This window comes from Gobio gobio, assembly GCF_949357685.1.
Source record: "Gobio gobio genome assembly, chromosome: 1".
NCBI lineage: Eukaryota > Metazoa > Chordata > Actinopteri > Cypriniformes > Gobionidae > Gobio > Gobio gobio.
Genome location: NC_137097.1, coordinates 36,238,281 through 36,261,439, shown reverse-complemented (window position 1 = coordinate 36,261,439; position 23,159 = coordinate 36,238,281). Strand labels below are relative to the sequence as shown.

General features: G+C 37.4%; 1 protein-coding gene across 1 annotated transcript; it reads left to right on the top strand.

Annotated features, from left to right (window-relative positions):
* Positions 1 to 3,380: 3,380 nt before the first annotated feature.
* LOC307130579 (uncharacterized protein) lies at positions 3,381 to 18,941 on the top strand. Its single transcript, XM_079823623.1, has 2 exons — positions 3,381 to 3,683; positions 16,601 to 18,941. Exons 1-2 carry the CDS (start codon positions 3,572 to 3,574, stop codon positions 17,611 to 17,613), a joined length of 1,125 nt encoding a protein of 374 aa, XP_079679749.1. The 5' UTR covers positions 3,381 to 3,571; the 3' UTR covers positions 17,614 to 18,941.
* Positions 18,942 to 23,159: the final 4,218 nt, after the last annotated feature.

The following is a 23,159-nucleotide window of genomic DNA, read 5'->3' as shown; positions in this document are numbered from 1 at the left end:
TGCAAAAAGCCTAAAAGAAAGACAGTAAAGGTGCGGTCAATTCTGGTGGCATAAAAGGTCCACTTCAATAGTTTATTTAGCCTTTTTTGCCAGCCAAACCCCCTTTGACATAAAATATTTTCTTCAAGTAGATTTTAAGTTAATATTAATTAAGTTAATACCCTATTTGCATGTACAAATTCATAGAACAACTGTGAATATGTAACCACATTATAGCATGTCCTTAGCAATATAACGTTAATAATAATAAAAAAACATGTGAATGTAACCACACCTTAACTGGCTCATTTCCAGTCTAAATAACTGAACATCTAACTGTCCAACAGTATAGAAAATATTACAGATATAAAATGAAAGTTAATTATGTTGAATTTGCCATTTTAAAAAACTAACGTTAAACAGTCCCAACATTTAACGTTAACAGTTACCTCAGAATTATCCTGTCATCGACGGGAGCGCAAAACAGGACGATATGTTACAAACTTATGAAGCAGAAGAGTTTTAAACGCTTAACATATAAAACTGATATTTGCCATCAAATGTGTAAAAACTACTACGTTAACTGTTAATATAAAGACATTTTGCTTACCTTTTCCTCGGTGTACAGTGACTGCGGCCGTTAAGGTTCAAATGATGTTCGTGTGCAGAACTTCACTTTCCAGCCATTTTTCAAAATAGAACAAGCGTTATGAGTATAATTTATAAGAAATGGATCGGCGGTAAATGTTGATGAGTAAACCCCATTATCACATCTTGAATATATATATATATATATATATATATATATATATATATATATATATATATATATATATATATATATATATATATTTTTTTTTTTTTTTTTTTTTTTCTATCATTTTTTCCGTCGTACATGTCTCTCGCACAGTTCAAGTCAGCAGCCGTTGGAGATGTCGTCGGCTCGTCACCGATTGCGTCATCACCCGCCGCGGACGTGCGGAGTAACCCCAAGGTGCAGTCTGGAGTACTACGACGTGCGCGGTTCGTCTGTATGTCAAAATATCCATCCACTTGAAAACATAGAGCTCTCCTAAATTAACATATTAAGGTTTTTCCACTTTCAACGATTTATATTTGTGTTTACATATATATGCATATTTAAATAGGCCTACTTTATATACATTTGCAGTGTGTGTTTTATATATATATATATATATGTGTGTGTGTGTATGTATGTATGTATGTTTCCAACCACTGTACAGGAACCAAGAACAATACGAGTAAACATACAAAAAAAAAAGCTGTATTTGTGACATGTGGTAACATGTTTGCCACATGTGCCACATTTCATTGCAACATGTGGTAGAAGTAACAACAGTGCTGTATTTGTGACATGTGGTAACATGTGATCCACATGTAAAAGCCATTACAACGTGTGGAAACTTTTCCCACATGTGCTTCACATGGTAACATGTTTGCAACATGTGCCACATGTGCCACATGTGCCAAATTTTGTTGTAACATGTGGTGACGTTTCCCACATGTGATCACATGTTTTCCACATGTGCCACATGTGCCAAATTTTGTTGTAACATGTGGTGACATGTTTCCCACATGTGATCACATGTTTTCCACATGTGCCAAATTTTGTTGCAACATGTGGTGACATGTTTCCCACATGTGATCACATGTTTTCCACATGTGCCACATGTGCCAAATTTTGTTGCAACATGTGGTGACATGTTTCCCACATGTGATCACACATGATCACATGTGGACACATGTTTTCCACATGTGGACACATGTGATCACATGTGAAATTCATGTGGTTTTTCTGTAAGGGTAATGAATGAATATATATACAGGTTTCACTTTTTGAATGGAATTAGTAAAAATAAATAAACTTTTTGATGATATTCTAAATATATGACCAGCACCTGTACTGTATGCATATACAGTATATCTTGATCCACACTCCACTCCAGTCCAGTCCAATAGTATCCAGCTGCAGCCCCGCAGCACACCAGTTTCAGAACACCATCCACAGAACCGGAAGTGACGGGTGGGGCTTAAACAGTCATAGTTGCGCTATCCATATATGTAATTTTCTTTTGATAAATATAAGCTGTTTTCACATGGATTTTGATCGGATCGATGTCTACAATATTTAACAACAATACTTTTAAATAAAGTCACTTTTCTGTTCATATAATATGCATGTCATGATGTACAATGATCAACATTTGAAAACATAGCCTATTGATCATGTTTAAATCAATGAATACAAAGACAGTAGTTTATACTTCATGGAAACAGGCTAAAACTATACAGTTTTTATTTAAAAAAATATTAATACATGTATAACATGTTGTAAAGTGTTTCTCATTTGACTATAGATATATTAGTATTATTTTGTTCACATTCATGTTGTTCCAAATAATACTGACAGAAAATAGCCTATGAGATTTAATGTTAATGGACACAAACACTGTAGTTTATTGTTACTTTAACAATACTACAACTTTTTTTATTTTAAAAATATATTAGGCCTAATACATTTGTAACATATTTGACTCTATATTCAATCGTATTATTTCGATTGAAAATAATAGACAGAGAATGTGGCATTTCTATTTTTCAAATGTCAAATAAAAATAACCATTTAATACAAGGCCTTAAAGTGAAACGTGTTTCTCTGAAAGAAAACAAATAGGACATATATAAAATATTTATAAAATAATAGGTTTAAAACGAATTTAAACAGCACATAATAAAAAATAAAAACTTAAAACACAAAAACTTGTGACTCTTAAGCCCATATCATGGCATTTCTGCAGAAATACTTGAAAAGATGAATGTGTTTTCATCTCTGAAAACTAAATGTATACGTTTTATTAATTAATAATTGTTTAATATTAAGACAAATAATATCTTTTGACAAATGCAAAAAAGTTTTAATGATAAAACGTGAAAGACTTGAAAAGATGAAAGTCTTTTCATCCCTGAAAACAAAATTAATATGTTTTATTAATTAATAATTATTTAATATTAAGACAAATAATTTATTTTGACAAATGCAAAAAAAAAAGCTTTAATGATAAAACGTGAAAGGCGTGAACAGATTCAATATTCGTTCACCACCACGTGTATCATGACAGAAATATCACACACAACTCAACATATTCTCCTTCATGCTTCTGTTCACATCTTACTGGCTTAAATGCATGTTTCTCTTGCATGAAAAGTAACTTTAAAATCCATATGAAAACAACGTGTATGGGTAGCGCCGCTCACTTCCGGTTCAGTGGATGGTGTTCTGAAACTGGTGTGCTGCGGGGCTGCAGCTGGATATATCTCGTCCAGTCGGTGGCAGTAATGCACCTCTAAGCTGGTTTGCCAACCGCCATTAAAACACCAAAGAAGAAGAAGACACGTTTGTTTCCATGGTTTGTGTGCCATCCGCCATTACACCTCAGGAAGAAGATTAGTTCACAGCATGCTCTGGTATCGTGTAGCTAGCAAATAGAAAGATACAGATTTTGAATTCGGTCAATAAGTGTCAGCAATATTCCTATCCTCATAGACGTGACTAAGTTTTGAAGCTTCGGGAATGTCTGGAGTATCAACTGACCCGAGATCTGCTGCTGTGAAGATGGAGTTTGTTAAAGTGGAGGACACCAGTGAACCAGAAACCTGGAGAATAAAACAAGAGGAACAAGGAGGTTGGTGTCTATTCTTCGTTCATTTTTAATGACGGTTGTGGTAACGTTAAATTAAACTAACAAAGCTTTAACAGGGTGTCCGAGGATCCTTATTCTTAACTTTAAAAAGGATTTTATTTTCGCTCGTTGCTTTTTTCAATTTCAAAACTCAACTGTGTTGAACCATAGACCGTAAAAAAGTGTTGCACTCGGAGCGTGTGCGACTCTTCATACAGATTCACTTTGTTTTTAGTGGAATCTCATACATTGTGCTGGCAGCCTGGCAGAGGTTTCCTGTCTTACAGAGATCTTCCTGCGGTTTTCCGCTTAAATAAAAGCCCCAAGGTCTAACGAATACAAGTGAATCAGGGATGGAACTTAGCACCCGCCACCAGCCAAATGCGGGTGATTTTTTTGTTGCGGGTAAACTCGCTTCACCTACCGGCCACCGTGGCGGGTACATCCAAATAGCATAGCCTACTTTTTCACCTGGACGGCGGACACTTTTAGAGGAGGCACACCTTCAAACAAAATGTGGCGTTACAAATCAAATTCCCAATAAGTAGTTGAGAAGTTAATTTCCGCGTGGTTGCGTTTATGCGGCTTTGTTGCCATAGCGGCGGAGTCTTGAGAACATGAGCTGTAAAAGTTGCGCGGGTTTTTAAAGGGTAACTAAACCCCTGCTCAGAGCTTAACTCCACCCACTGGCAAATTTTGAAAAATGCTGGAAAAGTGGGCAGAGCCCAGCGGAGACAGAGGGGACGAACCATAGACTGTAAAAAAATATGGACGACGCGACTCCATTGACTTCCGCTGACCAAAGTTGAAGCTTTCATAGGCCCGCTCACGGCGCTGACATCTTGGGACCGAGTCTGCGCAGTAGCGATCTCGGGACCGGAGTTGCGCAGTAGAGAACAGGAAGTAGAGGCGCGATTATCAAAAGCCCGCCCACACTCTCACAGATGCAGAATAATTAATTATGTTGGTGTGAAATAAACAGTTATGGAAGTGTAGAAATGAAAGCTAAAGCTCCAATCTCCTCACAAAAATCCAGAAAAAAGTCCGTTAGTGCCTCAGTGACAACTTCACTCAGAGAAGCCGTCAATCTCAGCTGTCAATCATGACGTCACACCCCCGTTTTTATAGCATCAAATAACTCACTAAAACTAAACTTATTTAAAAAACGAACACTTGAAATGAAATTATTGTAATAAAAACTGCCTAAAATGACAGAAACCATCTTTAGGAAACAATTATTTGAAGTGTAATTAAATAGTTTAGTGTGTCTCGCGCCCATTGAAATACATGGAGAGGCGGGGTTTAGGAGCTATACTGGGACCGGCCACCGGGGGGCGATCGAGGCGCGAAAGCTTCAATTTCTGACTGGAGCACTACAGGCTTGGGACGAACCGAGGACGGAGCTGAGCGGAGGGCGTGCACCTGAGACCAGGGGCGTAGCTAAGGGGGGGAAGTTAGGACGATTCTAAAGGCCCACACACTTTTGGGGCCCCCAGAGATCGGTTTTATTAGTAGTAACAGTACTAGTAGTAATGTATTATAAATGTATAATCTACCAAAGTGTTAAGGCCTTTGCACACTGAGTCCGAAATTTTCGCATGCGTTTTTTCGTATTCGTGATCCGAAAAATTCGTCACGCACAGAGACCTTGCACACTGAGTCCGATGTGTATTAATGAATGCGTTACGGAAAAAACCACAAAACAACACAAAATGCCGTCTTCAAGTAGTGAGGATGATTTTTTTTGTCCTCTCTTAAAAAATGAAAAAGAGTAGAGAGGAAGAGTTCCACCTCCTTATCAAGGAGCTGCGGGATTATCCAGGCTGATTCAAAGTGTACTTTAGAATGTCAGTGACTCAGTTTGATGCTTTGCTAGCGATACTGATATTAAAAAGAAGACCACAAATTTCCGTGAATCAATTTATCCTGAACAGAGACTGACAGCCTAGGGATCCACACGCACACACACACACACACACACGGTTTACAGGGACTTGGTGTGCTATAATTATAGCTGTGATATAATAATATTTGTAGTATTTTTGATACAATAATATTTGTATATGTAGGTATCTGAGCACTGGCGATTCATTCACCACCATTGCCAGCAGTTTTAGGTTGGGCATCAGCACTGTAGATGGAAAAACGCAGAAAATCGAACCTGTACCGTTTTTTTTTTTTTGACGGACGAAAGTTTCGGAGGCAGTGTGCAAGCGTAATTGACTTTATAACGTGAGGGTGAATTTATTGTTTGACGTGCAAAAATTTTGCATGTGAATTTCGGACTCAGTGTGCAAAGGCCTTTACACATATAAAAAAATGATGGCGCATTTCCGGCAAAATCCAGCAAACGCTCCACTCATGAACCGCTCACACTCACCGGTAAAACTACGTTCACTCATATCCCACTCCGACATGACGTGCTATAATTGTTGCAGCCATTATGGTATTTATTTTTATATTTATATTTTAAATATTATAATGTGGGTTTTTTATGTCTATGTGTCTATCTATGTCGATTATGAAAAGTGAACAGCATGAGATAGGACACATCATAAGATGAATGGAGTTGATCAGACATGATTCAATGACCACTTCATTAAGTTTTGTTTTGGATAAATTGTATCTTAATTTTAATCAGTGTTTCATCAGCCAATTGGGGCATTCTGGGTTGAGCGAGGGAGCTTAATTGGTCAGTATTATTAAATTGCAGACAAAGATTTTGGATAGCTAGGTTGGTGTGGTAGAGGGCCCAACATCATTTTCTTTAATAGGGCCCAAAATTGATAGCGGCGCCCCTGCCTGAGACCCGCAGTGACGGGTTGATTGACAGCTGTCTGACTCGCGAGTCGCAAAGATGGAGAATGACTGGAGTGACGCCAGCTTTGCAACAGAGCGGTCATTTCCAATATTAACCAACTGCAGAACCCATATACGTCACTCAGAGCAGTCTGGGTTCTGCGGTTCTGCAGGTCTATCTGGTTAATATTGGAAGACACAGACGCAGAGCCTTATCAATGCGAGCCGCTGCTCAAACTGTTAACTCCCGATGCCGACGATGCTAGTGAAACAGCAGAGCTGTTCAGACCTAAAAGCCTATTATAAACAGATTTCCTCAAATAAGTTAGACATACGCCAGCACGATTGTTGTCCGTTACCGCGTCCGCGGCAACCACTTGCGTGTCAGGGTTTGAAAGCGCGTCTCATGTATGAAAATTGTTATTATAATGTTAAAGCAAGTGTCAAGTCAGTTTCATTCATAATGTTTCCACTTCATGTAATATGACATGAAGCCGTTCTCATCATGTGATTGGGGGAAACATTTCTGAGGGCGTGGTGAGCTCGTGCCAGGGGCGAGGATAGTGAGCCGTTGGAGGTACCATCCTACGTCACGATGTACCACAACGTCCAATAGGAAAATTCAACTGCAGTAGCCACCGTTCAACCTTAAGAGGGCAGCACTTTGGCGGTTTTACACCATATTTTATAGAACTAAAACACTTTATACTCAAATGTCAAAACATTTACTCGAATCAATGAACAGCATTAATAAAGCCCCAGTATTACAGATCATTAACTAAAAAAAGTTGGTTTAGGGTTTAGTTACCCTTTAAAAACATATCGAGCTCGCGTCGCGTCCACCGTTTGAACGCAAGAGGATCTCCAGATATAGAGCTGAATAGAAAAAAAAGATATCAATGGGTCTGTCCAGTAACTCGTGATGAACCTGCACACTGAACCTGCACACCGCGAACTGCACACTTTGCAGAGAAGCATTTCAGTTGCTCAGATTGACTGATTTAAAGCAGCAGCGGGTGACACACATCCGTGCTTCTAAAGGTATAGGCCTATTGTTTTTTTAAATGGATAATATATTTATATAATATTCCATACATTATCAGAGCTTGGCACACAGAATTATTATGTTAGACAGGTTAATTAATAGATTATAGCCTAATTAATGTTATTATTAATGTATAATATTAATCATACATAATAAATAATCCTGCCATATAAAGTTTGACATTTATTAAAAGAATATTTAGATAAAAATGGGACAAATAATTACATAATAATATAGTCATAATTTAAGTAAATTAATAAAAATAATTAACAATTTTGAATTTCAGAATGGTCAAAAAAGTGATTACTGGTTCAGAATGACTGCTTAAAGGGACAGTTCACCCAAAAATGAAAATTCTGTCATTATTTACTCACCCTCAAGTTGTTCCAAACATGTATAGATTTCTTTATGTTGAACACACAGGAAGATTACTGTCAATGGTGCCCCCAAAGCAGCCTGGTTACAAACTTTCTGCAAAATATCATCTTTTGTGTTCAGCAGAACAAAGAAACTCATACAGGTTTAAAACATCATGAGGGAGAGTAAATGATGACAGAACGTTTTAGTTTTGGGTGAATTATTCCTTTAAAGTGCACCAAATAGGCTACTATAGAGTTTTTTTTAAAATAAATGAAATAATCAAATGTAAAATAATATAAAATTTTATATTTTATATTGTCGTGAATGGGTGTCCCTTATTTTGCCACACTGAAGGTGGCAACCCTAGTATGTCGTCAACACGCTTCAGAAGATGCCAAAACTAATAGTTTCATTGTTGGGACTAAAAACCTAAAACTGGAAGCCATAAAAGACCACGAATCATCCAAATGCCACATCCATTAATCTGGCCTACTCATTTAATGGAATGTATATCAGTTCATGGTTTGTGTGTGTATAAGAGAGAAAGAGAAAATGTCAGTATTTCATTGAGACTTGAGATTAAATAAACTGCTTAAGTATTGTAGAGCTTGTAGTATTTATTACTAATCGGTAAAAAACAAGAATGTGGCTGGTAAAAACTAGGGATGGGCATTTTTGTCAATTTCTCATTTCGATCATCGATAGGTCTCAAAAACGAGTACTCGAGTACTCGGGGGCGGGGCATGTGCAGGGGGCGGGGCATGTCCGTCATTGAGATAATGAAAACTGTTATGAAAATGGTCGTTGACAAATACAAACGTGACATGAAAACAGGTATATGAAAACATGAACATATAAAACAAAAAATAACTGCTAGATTATGATGCATAAATGTCTTTGAAACATCTTTATAAAATGACCGTCTCAAATAACCAAGTCGGTAACATCGAGCATTGCCTTTGAGCTGAAACTGTGAAATAACACCACCCTGCAGAGCTTGCTAGCTGGTTAATAAACTCAACCAAACGTACCCTATATCAATGTTAATATGAAGATTATTATGAACCTATTACGACATAAATCAACACAAAAGGACATGAATGCGCACGTGAACTTCAGCGTGCTAGATTTGACAGGCGAAGGGTTTGAAACGGAACATTTTGAATGCGCTCTTCCCTTAACAACGCTGATACACGGACAACGAAAGCACACAGAAACAACATTTTATTAAAATCGTGTTCTCATTATAATGCTTTGACAGATTGACTCTGCACATCATGCACTTAATTGTATTATTCATGATCGAAGCGTTTACAGACATCACTGCGCGTTTTCGAACTCATAACGAAAAACAACTTTAAATAAACTAGGTCTACTGTTAAAAAATACGAGAACAGTATAGCACTGCTGAATTACTAATATCAATGATTCTGAGAAAGAAATGGCCTATCTAAAAAGAATATGACTCTCTCTAAACCGTCATGTCGAGCATGAAATATGCGTTTGAGCTGAAACTGAAGAGAATGAACAACAGCCGGAATAACGGCAGCGCTTTGCTAGCTTATTAAACTCAACAAAATGCTTCTTATATTAGATGAATCAGATATAGACAACATAAAAGTAATCTTACAACGTGCATCTGCAGAAAAGGACGCGAATGCGTCCACGAACAAACATTCACATCTTCACATTTACATATCCTTTTCTTCACAAAACGACACAAATTGAATAGCCTAATGTGACGTCTTGCAAATGCACAAATCCGGACAGACACCTGTCTAATGTGTAGAAAATACATACAAATAAAAACTGTATTGTATTTTATTCCTACCTAAAGAATAGCCTATATACTTATAAAAATATAAGAACAAAGTATGTTTTAAGAAGAGCTCTAGTTAGCCCAGCACACCATTAATTTACACTGTTTAACCATTAATCACACACACACACACACACACACACACACATATATATATATATATATATGTATATATAAGGTTCATTAGCTCACATTAGTTAACATTAACTAATAATGAACTGCACTTATAAAGCACTTATTTATCTTTATGTCAATTTAAACATATGCAATATTCAAATATTGTTAACATTAGTCATTGCACTGTGAACTAACATGAATAAACCATGAACAGCTGGATTTTTATGAACTAACGTTGACAAAGATTAACTAATGCTGAACAGAGGTGTTGTTCATGTTAACTAATATATTAACTAATGTTAACTAATACAACCTTATTGTAAAGTGTTACAGAGAGGTGTGTGAAAGCTCTCCAAGTAGCCTGAAATTCAGGGTTTTCGCTTCTTATCAATCAGATCGAAAGTAACTAGTAACTAACTACTTGAGTAGTTTTCTCATCGAATACTTTTTTACTCTTACTCAAGTAAATATTACGATTGTTACTTTTACTTGAGTAAATATTTCCGTAAGTACTTGTACTTTTACTTGAGTACAGATTTTGGCTACTCTACCCACCTCTGATGATATCTAAATGTTTCCTAATTTCACTAAACACTTTAGTGAGTTTTCACTTAGTTTCATGAACTTTTCTTTATTAAACAGGCTTTTTTATGCTTTTGTAGGCTCGTTTTGTAAATATAAGCAACTAATTTGTATGTGCAAACTGGACCACCCTTACTTTGCAACGCCCGCCACAAGCTCTCTGTCTGCAACACGACAAGAGGCCATAACGGAGAAATTAATTTTGTTCATTTGTAAGGACATGAGAGCGATCAGTGTCGTGGATGAGGCGGCTTCAGGGAGTTCTGTCAAGCAATGGAACCGAGGTACTGACTGAAGAGATATTGCATGAATAAAGGATAAATGCACTGCTTCCACTGGTTAGATTATTTACCGTTTCATGTCAAGGAAAAGTTCCATGTTTACCACAGCACAGCTCGCTCGGAGCGTTCAATAATATGCTGTAAAACTTATATTAATATTTGTTTCAATCACTGAATGAAGCCTGCTATATTTGGGACAAGACTAGAGTCGCGACCTTAAATTGCTTGCACAAAACTCTTGATCAAAATGTTTGTTAATTTAAACCGTTATACGCAGAGACGGTGAGGGCAAGAGAGAGTGAGGTCTGCGGTCTTTAGCCATTAGTTGATTTACTTGTTTTTGTGTAGGTAATACGTTGTCAAATATGTTTAAACTTAACTAGACTACCTATATAAGTAGTTATGTCTCTTTGTATTCATTTGTCCTGTTATTGACGTAATGCGCTTCATTGATAAAATGCGCAACCAGATGTTCGAATATTCATGCTTTTTTTAGAGGGAATATTCGAACGTCATTTTTGAGCAATTTTGACAGCCCTAGAGTAGACTGACTCTGAGTTAAGGACATGCACCCCAACTATGAAAAGCCATGATCAATGGAGCTCCGAAATTGATTCACCATGGCAACTAGGGATGGGTCGCGATTTTCGAATATTCGATTAGTTATTTAATTATAGAATATCGAATAGTATGTGCGATTATCGTCCAAAAAAAATCCCCATGTTGTCGGTGCTGATGCGTTCATGTAACCAGAGGCGCTGCCAATAACGCACCTAAAAGCTGCCAGTCAGCTCTCAGGGTGTTTTATACTGGACGCGTTTGCTGCGGTCCGAGTCTGATTCTTCCCTCCGCCTCCGCAGTGTTGGTCTGGTTTCACACTCAACTTGAACCTGGTGCGTTTGCGTTCATCTTACGTCATCACAAACGTGCACGGGCGTGATAGAAAACAGAACGCGGGTCAATATGGGCTTTTTTCAATTAATTTGGTGCTATTATGTGCAGCTGAGTAAACGACACTTGGGTTCATCGTATGTGTGTCGCTTGAAGGCGGCTTTGCTGCTTGCAAACAGACTCTTTTGAGGAGACGGTGAATTGCCATTCATTTGCTGCCCTGATTGCACTCTATGCGCGAATACACTGCAGGCTCGCTCTCGCGATCGTATCCAGGGTAAATCATCAACACTATCATCTCTTACGTGTATGTTATTGAACTAATGGCATTGTAATTGGCTAAAACGCATGTGCTGGTTACTTTCTTCCAGAACAAGTGCGCACCAGAGTGTTGTTTGCACATTCACGTGAATCACGGCACAGCTCCGAGAGCAACCGAACTCCGGTTGTGTGTTCTCGGGTTCGGTACCTCAGTGCACACCAAGCTCTGTAGGTAAGATTTCACATTAGCAATTTTTCATGCTAACCGTGCCCCATTCCGAACTAAAATGTCAGAGTTAAAACGCCCTGAGACAACAGAAGAATAACACATCGTCTCACGCGCACGCTGTAGACTTGTGGCATTTATCAGGTAACTTGTGGCGATGTCACATTACAGTCATATGTTTCAGCATGTTACAATCAGTGTTGGGAATAACAGCGTCAAGGCCTGTACACACCGGGACGAATATCGCACGCGCTTATCGTCAGCGTTTTTCGTGACGTTTTTCGGCGCGTCTTGAGTGTTCACACCCAAGCGATTTCCACTGGCGATGCGCCGAGTGAACGTGCACATTCAGTAGATGCGCTCCCGGTACACAAGATGGTGCTGTGGCACTTTAAGCTTCTGACACTCGCTTGTCACACAGAAGAAAAGGAGAGACAGTATTTACGTGCTTGCCAAAACCACAGATATATTATGTCTATGGCAAAACCATTCACACACTTGTTGCTAACTGGCAAGCAGCATTAGCAGCCCATCTTCTTCTTTGTCTACTTACTACTTCTTCTTCGTATCAATGTGTGCTCGGCAAGACTAATTTTGTGCTTGAGCGCCACCAAGTCGTGTTTTACTGTCACTTCAGCAGCTCCAGGCACGTGAACAAAAGCGCTGATCTCATTGGCCGGCCAGTTTTTAACGCGCCGCGTCAAAATAAAAAAACGAACCCGAGGCGTTTTTTTTTAAATGACGTTTTTACGCCTGGCGTTTTACGCGTCGGTGTGCACACCCACATTGGCACCCATTGTTTAGTCACGAGGCGTTAAACGTCGGCGATAAACGCGCGCGAAAATCGTCCCGGTGTGAACAGGCCTTTATAGATAAACAACGTTACTAACGGAATTACTTTTTTCAGTAACGAGTAATCAAACGAATGACTGTTTCTTCCGTTACAACGCCGTTAGCGTTACTGAGAAAACGTGCGTGCGTGCGCACGCACGCCAGCCATGGAGGTTGGGTTGGGTGGTACACATAACTGATGATGATTGGTGGGTGGGAGACAAGGTTCAGGTTGATAGGTTGAGTTCACACACACACACCTATGACGCACACGCATATGCACAGTCAGCGATGGCAGTCCAACAACTTCAAAGGTAGCTTTCGCAAACTGAAAGTATAAACGCTACTTTTCCCTCGTTGAGGTGAAAGGTAAGAATGTTTATGTAACGTGCAGCTTATGCCCAGGAAGAAAGAGTCTCTCCACGCCAGTGGCAAGTAATTCTATTTCTAATCTAATGAAGCCTCACGTCATCACAGCCACAATATTAGTGGCTAAAAACCCAGGTGATAACGTGAGCTCCACTACCAGAGGAGTAGTAAAGAAGTACTGATACTATTTACACAATATGTACACTATAGTAGGTCTACTGATAATATTTACAATAATATATTGAATTTGATAGGTGTCTCACATTGTCCCACAGCAACATTACAATAGTGTACATTAATGTACAATGTTTTATAATAATAATTTATTCTATTTAGTGTCCAATTCATTCATTTAACATATTTAATATTGGGGGCATCCAAGTTATTTGACATATTTGAACATTTGAAGAAAAAAAAAAGTAACACATTAGTTACTTTCCCTGGTAATTAGTTACTTCTATAATGATGTAACTCAGTTACTAACGCAGTTACTATTTGTAAGAAGTAACTAGTAACTATAACTAATTACTTTTTTAAAGTAACGTGCCCAACACTGGTTACAATAAATATATGGCTTGAGTTGATATAGCCTATTCCCTAATGAATTAAACAGTTTGTTATCCTACAGATTGAGAGCGTGAATGGTCTCTCTCCCTCTCTCTATGTTTATACGCGTGTAGCCTTTACATGCGTGCATGCGGGGGAGGAGTTGCGATTTTCGAATAAAAATCGAATAATTCCCAGCGATCGTCGAATATAATTTTTGCTTGAAATGCCCATCCCTAATGGCAACAGCACCCAACAAAGACGTTCGCATACTTCTGGGTCAATACATAAGTTTAATTCTTAATTATTTTAATTTAGTTTAATTTTCATGGTATCCAAAAGGCAAAAAAAGAATGTGGCAGCTGCTAAAAAATAAAAACATAATTCAATCAGGTAAAGCTTTAAGCATAAAAGGTTCATGGGTGTAGGTTTAATGACTTTACAAACATTTGACATATTAAATAAATATTGTCCAATGGGCAGCAGCTTTTCCCACATAGACCCTTTTCACAGACTGTGATGACGTGTTTTAATGGTCATCAATTTCGTAAATCCTGCAAAGTTTTTTTTATTTTAATATTTTATTTTATGTACATTTATAACACTAATACTTTGTATTATATTACTTTTGCATGAAATATTTTTTTTAAAGTTACCGCTGCTGTGAGGGTGTTTCTAATAAAACGTCTATGGGAGTGATGGTAAAAATTAACATATTTCTCTTTCACTTCCGTTATCAATCTCTATTTTTTTTCCCTTTTTTTGAAAGTTGTGAAATCACTATTGTAGAGTTTTTCTTTTGCTATTTGAGCAAATGGGGACACAAATATATATTTAATATATTCTCTCATTCACCGCTATAAAAGTTAACCCAACTATGACGACTTCCGCTCTGAGAAACCCGGAAATTTGAAAAGGGTCTATGCTCTTTTCACATAATGAAATGTTCTCTAATCCCACCTTTTACATTTATTAATTAGGGTAATGACATTAACATTTGACTTCTACTCAGGCCAGCCAAACACCAGCACCACTGACAGATGAAGATATTAAAATCCAACAGGAAGAAGAAAAAAGTATTTTTAGGAAATAAAGTTGACCATAAAAATTGTAAATAAATGTAATTAACAGCTGTTGTGATGGTTATGGTATATATCTCGGACTACCATCTGGCAGCATCCTTCCATCCCATATAGTGATGCACCGATCATGATTTTACATGGCCGATTCGATACAGATTTTTTTTCAAGAAAACTGGCCGATTCCGATACCGATTTCCGATTTTAAAAAATATATATATTTTACACAATAAAAGAATGAAAGTATACATTAACAATATGTTTATTTGGCTTTTAGCTAATGAAAACAAGTCCGCAATCTGAAATTAACGGGAAATCGAATTGGAAATTAAAAGGCTGAAAGGTGAAATTAAAGGCAACAACTGCATATTCTGCAATCCAAACAAAGATGTTACTTAAATCAGCATTTGTTTTTAAATTCAGTGTAAAGAAAAGTCTTTACCAGTGAAATTCAATCAAACCAAAGTATACAATTGTTCCAAAATGTTAAATCAAATAATGTTTAGTGCAACGAAAAAAACTAAGATGCTACAGCAGGTGCTTTTTAAATCAAATGAAGTCAATGTAATTTTAAGGTAAAATAAAAAGTAACACTTTAGAATAATGGTCATTAGTTAACATTTGTTACTGTATTTGTTCATCTTTGTTAACGTTAGTTAATATAAATTGATCATGTTAGTTCACAGTGCATTAACTAATGTTAACAAGATTTTAATAATGCCTTAATAAATGTTGAAATTAACATTAACAAATATTAATAAACGCTTTATAAGTGCAGTTCATTATTAGTTAATGTTAACGAATGTAGTTAACTAATATTAACTAATGACCATTATTCTAAAGTGTTACCATATAAAATTGATCATCCTATAGGCTACAGAACTGATAGTATTTCCTTTCAAAAGTGCATGCATGTTCTTCTTTAGGCTTTAGGCTTCTTTAGAAGTATTTCGGCTTTGTCACAAGTTAGTTTCGTTCTCATCCGATCCAACACGTGAGAAGCTGAGCTGAACAAAAGCTCACTATCTACGCTTGTGCAGGGCGTGGAGAGGCAAGCTCGCGCAGGAAAGCGGCTCTTCATTCTCTTCAGCGTATCTCGTCTCTTCCCTCAGTTCTCCAGTTTCCGTTTGTAACACACAAGTGACATGTTCGCGAATGATTGCAATATAGGCGTATGTGCACACAGGCGCACTTCCGGATAAATCGGCAGAAAAATACAAAGAAAACCGGTTCCGGTTTTTGGCCGGTCAACCGGTGCATCCCTAATCCCATACAGTTATCAGTTTTCAGAAAGTGTGATGATGGGAATGAGTGTCATCAATGCGTCCAACCACTGGAAATCCTAAAGGAAATTCTAATTATTAGGTTACTTCCAGAGGTTTATCAAGTGAACGTCAGGATCTTGTATATAAAAGGACATGCCATTTTTGTCACTTCGACCGTGTCCTCATGATGAAAATATGCAATGAATGATTGTTCCTGTACTATTCTTATGTATTTTTGTCTTTTTTTTGTAGTTTCTGACTTTAACCTCCTTTCTGAAAAGGGCCCCAGTGATTAATTCTGACAATATTGATGTCTGTACGTGAAACTTTGCAAAAATGCAAAGGAAAAACTTATGTTTTTAGTACATTGTTGTGTAAACGTACCTTAATTTCTTTTTATTTTCCTATTGTCCCAATTGATTTCCATAATTTTAATGTTTTCATTTTAGGCCTGATCGAAGTGAAAGAGGAAAGACAAGATCTGAATGAAGTGGAGGAGAAACATCAGGATCAGAAAGCTCATGATGTCACCGCTGGAGAAAAATCATTGAGTTGCTCCAAAACTGAAAACAGTTGCTCACAAAGCAGCATTCAAAATACAGAAGTCCAAAGACCTTTAACCTGCTCTCAGTGTGGAAAGACTTTCAAACATAAAGGAGCCCTGAAGAGTCACATGAGAGTTCATACTGGAATAAAGTCTTTTTCCTGCCCTCAGTGTGGAAAAACGTTAAAACGTAAAAAAAGCCTTACGATTCATATGAGAGTTCATACTGGAATAAGGCCTTTCTCCTGCTCTCAGTGTGGAAAAACTTTTAAATATAAAAAAAGCTATAAGAATCACATGAGAGTTCATACTGGATTAAGGCCTTTCGCCTGCTCTCAGTGTGGAAAGACTTTCGCACTAAAAGGAATCCTTAAGAGTCACATGTTAATTCATACTGGAATAAAGTCTTTCAACTGCTCTCAGTGTGAAAAGAGTTTTACATTTAAAGGACAACTTAATCATCATTTGTTAACTCACACTAAAGAAAAGCCTTTCCTCTGCTCTCAGTGTGGAATCTCTTTCAGGCATAAAGCACACCTTAAGAGTCACATGTTAATTCATGCTGGAATAAAGCCTTTCTCCTGCTCTCAATGTGGAAAGCGTTTCGGCCATAAAGTAACCCTTGAGAATCACAAGTTAATTCATGCTGGAATTAAGCCTTTCCTCTGCTCTCAGTGTGGAAAGAGTTTCACTTGTAGACAAGGTTTTAATAGTCACATGAGAATTCACACTGAAGTGATGCCTTACACATGTAATCTGTGTGAGAAGAGCTTTAGATGGAAGACGTGTCTCAAAGCTCATCTACACTATTCTCACTCTGTAGTGAGATCATTTAAAGGAGCAGCAAGCGATTTCTGTGAAGGGCTGTTAAAAGTGGATCAGACCGAGCAGCACAACACACTTGTAGTCAATCAGTAGTAAGGGGGCGTGTCCACTCATGGACTTAAAAATGGGGCCCAGACAGTTTTGTCCAATGTTTTTATGTAGGCCCCACATGGGTTTTCCCAGATGAGTTGATGAAATGCACACTGGTTAACTGGATAATTCAGTGATTAACTGAGGCTGATATTTTCGGTAGATATTTTGAATAAGTAATTACTTCATGACAGCTAAAGAGTATGTTCTAAATAGTAGGAATGTAATCTGGACATGCTACATTCGCCATGTTGTCATTATCATGTGATCTATTAGGCCTGTCGCGATGGTCAATAAATCAATTAATCCCACAATAAAAACAAAATGAGCTTGATAATTTCCACTTGCATGCTTGTTTGTTTTCCTTAAAAGGTTAATGTATATTCATTTATATGTATTTTTTTAAATTACCAACGGTTTCGCTAGAAAAGACCCTATACCTCGTCAGGGACCTCGCAGAGCCCTCTGAAGCCCTTCCTCTGAAACTGCATTGATTTGGACCTTCAACATTTTGGTTGCCATGGAAGTCCATTATATGGAGAAAAATCCTAGAATGTTTTCCTCAAAAAAAAAAAACGAATTTCTTTTTGAAGAAAAAGACATGAACACCTTGGATGAGATGGGGGTGAGTAAAATATCAGTATATTTTCATTTAGAAGTGAACTAATCATTTAAGCTAGTAAACATAAGTGTTGCAATACCTTCTAACTACTCACAAGTAAAGGTAAAACCGAGACAATTGAGTCCATACCGGATGATACAATACCTTTTAATTACCCTCACAAGGATAAACTGGTAAGCAAGACTAAAGGTCCTGATATACTTAAAGCGAAGTCGAAGAGCAAACTGATGTGACGTTATTTCGAACAACATCAGGCAAAAGCATTCTTTTGGGAGTTCGAAGCGGTTTGCTAAAGCGAACTTTCCAGACAAGCTCAAAACGGCTACCATTGGTACGTACCGTAAGAGATAGATGTGCGCGGATGCGCAGCCTTCTGTCATGTAAATCTTTTCTGGTACATTTTTTCTGTTGAGGTCAGACGTCTGTGAGTGAAAACATGAACACACTGGAGAGCTGCTTTAGAAAATGTTGTATTTCTAATTAAACAAAACATTAACACTGTTTTTTTTATGTTTAATAAGGTAAAGTTGTTTTTTTATGTTTAATAAGGTAAAGTTTGATTTTAAACAATCTATTGTAAAAAGTGCTATATAAATAAACGTGACTTTAAAAGTGTGCTGAATTGCAGACCTTGTGCAAACCTATCCATTCCACCCTGCTATGATCAGATGCTTTTCTTATGCTTTAATAAAATGCTTGCCGTTTTCTCAATTTTGTTGTGTGTTTTTGTTGTTGAGAGGGAAGTGTGCAGCACATATTTACATATTCATCTAGCTGTCACTCTCAGAAAAGTGGCCGGTGTCAGATGTTCGCTCACCGTATATCGCTGCTCTTGTTCATTTCGAACTTCGTTTCACCCAAAAACCACTCAGTATGTAAACAAACATCAAACATAAATTTGGCGTTCCCAATGAGGCAATAATCTCTGGGTTTCACATGGTTCAGAACATTCAGCAGGTGTTTGTACCTTTCAAAATAATTCTCATCATACTCAGATTCTAGTCAGAATCTAAGTACTGCTCCATTGGGCTGTGATTGAGGGGCGTGTTTCAACCGAACCAGGAAAGAAAATGCCTCTGTGTTAAATTGGATAGACCTACAACGGAGTAAGTGACGTATGTTTAGCGATGCAGTTGTCAACAGAACTCAACTGCACGCACGCTGGAAGAAGTAGAAGAAGAAGATGAGTGTAAACCACTGATCTATATAAATGAAAAAATCCCATGTGTTTAAAGAACACCGCTCAGTGTGACTATTAGCGTTGACAGCTGAGGTTAACAAACAGAATTACTGAAGGTAATTTCTTTCTAAAGGCTTTATCAGCGTTCAATAATTTTGAAGAATTTGAAACAATAATTGAAAAGTAGTCACTGATACATGTACAAGTCAAAAGAAGTATACTTTGCAAGGCTGTGCGTAAATAAACAATTTTGGTCAGTGATAACTGATTTATTCAACTTTATGATTAAAACATTAAACATCTAAACCTCTGTTAATTCTCAAAAAGAACTTCTGCTGAGATCTTGATTGTCTTCTTTTTTTGCGGTTGATTTCAGGCTGTGTGGCTTTAAGTCAGTTGTTGTGCAATTAACATTGACACATACACATTGATTTAACATTGTTTTGATGGTTGTTTGCTATCTGGGTAAATTCTCTAATTTCTCTCCTGTAATCCGCACAGCTCGAATACCATGTGAGTCTGATATAATTTCAACAAGTTTCACCAAATCTTCGAATTCTTCATTTCATTGTGTTACAACCCCTTGACTCGAGGAGAAGCAACATGAATGGAGAGGCCATACACGTAGTCAAATTTGCAAAATAAGTATTTAATCAAAAAGACAGACATAACTAGGCGCGTCACGTGTTAATTCATGCTGGAATAAAGCCTTTCTGCTGTTCTCACTGTGGAAAGAGTTTTAGATATAAAGGACACCTTAAGGCAGCCTTTCTCAAAGTGGGTGCCGCGGCACACTGGGGTGCCCCCTGACTGTGTCAGGGGTGCCGCCAAAAAATTACGTAGGCTAAAAAAATAAAAATAAAAAAAATATTCAGAAATTTCATATAGGCCTAGCCTATAAAATATATTTGAATTTACATAAATACATTCTTCTTCTTTTTAACCCTTTCGCACGTACGATCACACATTCACACATGTGATTAGAACAGTCAGTGCATCACGTTCATTCAAATGTAAATTCAAATATGCTTTCGCGTTGTCTTGCACTGAGCCAGAGACAGGCGCGCTCAGACTTGTCATATATCACAACTTTTCAGTGTTTTCAGCCACATAATGTTTATTTTAGGTTTCATACATATACGTAGGCTACTAAAAAAACAATACATTTAGAGTTTGTAAATACACAATGATGAAAAATGAAGAGGCAATAATAATCCTTTCCATTATAATTAGTTTTATTCATATCAGATACACATTGTGTAAGTAACTTTAAAGTTTACTCTATTCTTCTCCCAGTTCACCTGCCACTTACTTTTATGTATTTTGGGAGAAGTGGATGAATTCACGTCTTGTCCAACAGATCCGATTTTCTGAACTGCGCCTGCGGCGCCCATCGTGCATACAGCTCAACTAACGCGATCGTTTTAAAGGTGTTTAAACGACAAAACACTTCCACTTGTATAAATTTGACAATCGGAATATCATCTATATAACCATCTCTTGTTGCGGATTATTTTTGTGTGTGTGGGGGTGTATGTGGGTGTGTGTGCATGCGCATATGGCACGGATGAAAACAAGCACTATATGGAAAAACATTCCTGCTTATCTCTGGTGCATGGAACATGGATCTTTTTCTTATCGTATTGTATCTGATTTTATTTATTTTTATTTTTGCTATGTCTGCCACTTTTTATTTTATTTTAACTGCTTCCTGCACTTCAGTTTAGTTCTCCTGGTCAGGATTTGTTGTTGGGTTCCTGTATTGTGCGGTCCACCTCTTACGGTTTTATGGCATTTGTGTCTCTGATTAATTATTTTGTGAATTACTTTGCAAACCTGTGTTTTTAAAGGTGCTATAAAGTTGCTATAAAGTTGTTATTATTATTGTTATTTACAGTTCGTATTATGCTCTGTTCATTACTGTCCTGTCTAAATAAACAGGACATTTGCATTTAAATTTGGGTTATGCAGTGTTTTTAAATTATATTTTAAACTGGGGTGCCTTGAAATTTTATGCACTTTTGAAAGGTGCCCTGACAGAAAAAAGTTTGAGAAAGGCTGCCTTAAGGAACATTTGTTAATTGACACTTCAGAAAAGCCTTTCTCCTGCTCTCAATGTGGAAACACTTTTAGACGTAAAGGATACCTTAAGATTCACATGAAAATTCATGCTGGAAAAAAAGCCTTTCACCTGCTCTCATTGTGGAAAGAGTTTCACCTTTAAACAAGGATTTAATAGTCACATGAGAATTCACACTGAAGCGATGCCTTACGCATGTAATCTGTGTGAGAAGAGCTTTAAATGGAACACAAATCTCAAAAGCTCATCTTCGACATTCTCACTCTGCAGTGAGATCATTTAAAGAAGCAGTAAGCGATTTCTGAAGAACATTGATTGGACAGAGCAACACAACACACTTGTAGCCAATCAGGAGTAGGGGGTGTGTCCGCTCATGATGGGGGAGTAGAGTTCCACCCTGGCCTCTTGAACCTATGGTGTCGTCTGGTCTCTCCATCTCTTCAGCTGCGCCTGAGTCTCCAGTTCTCCGGGCTCCAACATTGGCTGTTGGATCACTAACTCAGCCCTGGCTCCTCCCACCATCAGTTCCGCTGTGGTGATCTTCAGTCTCGTCTGCTCTGCTGTGGAGGTCTTTTGCTCTGCCATGGAAGTCCACTAATTTACGATCACACCTGTTCGTCTTTGAGTTAATCATTATTGTGTATTTAAGTTCCTCATTTCCTTCAGTTAGTTGTCTGGTAGTGTCATATGTTACACGTAGTTACATTGCCTTATTTCCTGTGGACTACCGGAGTTTGTTTGACTTATACATTTGTTTTGAACCTTCTGGCCATCTGACCTGAGATGTGACAGACCCATTTTAAAAAATTTAAGAACACTGACATTTTTCACATTGATATTTCTGTTTCTTTCTCACTGATATTGAGTTCATATTGAGTAAACACTTGGATCTTACTGTTTTTGAGTGCTGTATAAGTTATTAATTGTTTAAGATGTTGCTCTGAAATTGGGTCTCTCAGAACTGGGTCTCTCAGAGGGGAAACAAAACAATATCCTCAAAATCATTCTATTCACCAAAAGTTAGAATCTGATGTTATAGCTTGGCACAGCAATAGACACACACACAAAGGCAAAAGGCTGCAAAATGCAACATCAAGTTCAGAGTCAAGTTTTAACCTCAAAAGCAGTTTTTCAGAAACATCTTCAAAAATATCTTCTTTTGTGGATATGGAATTCACATCACTGGTCATTCAATAGTCCCCTTTAAGAGTCTCAGGTATTTTAGACACAACCCAAGGATGTATTGTTTTTCACGCTATAATCCTGGTTTGATATTTTAGTTCGATTTATTTTCATCAGCTCTCTGATTATATTGTGTTTTAATTGATCTTAATGTCCTATGTTTAAATGCTGTAAAGTCAGTTATTCTGTGAAATGTAGTTTAAGATTATGAAAACGTTTAAACATGTAACCATTAGGGAACGTTTTGTGATTTTTCACTTAAATATTTCACTGGAATAAATTATCTTGTTTCTCTCCTCTATCCTCACTCATGTAGGCTATATAACTCGAATCCCATGCGAGTGTAGCCTATATCATTTTAAGTCCTTTTCATTTCTTTGTACCAAACTTTTATAAAGGACAAAAAACAGTGCACCTCAAGTTGCACACGCGAGAAGTATTTTTTCCCATATTATTATCTCCCTCCTCTCGACGCTTCCCACTCC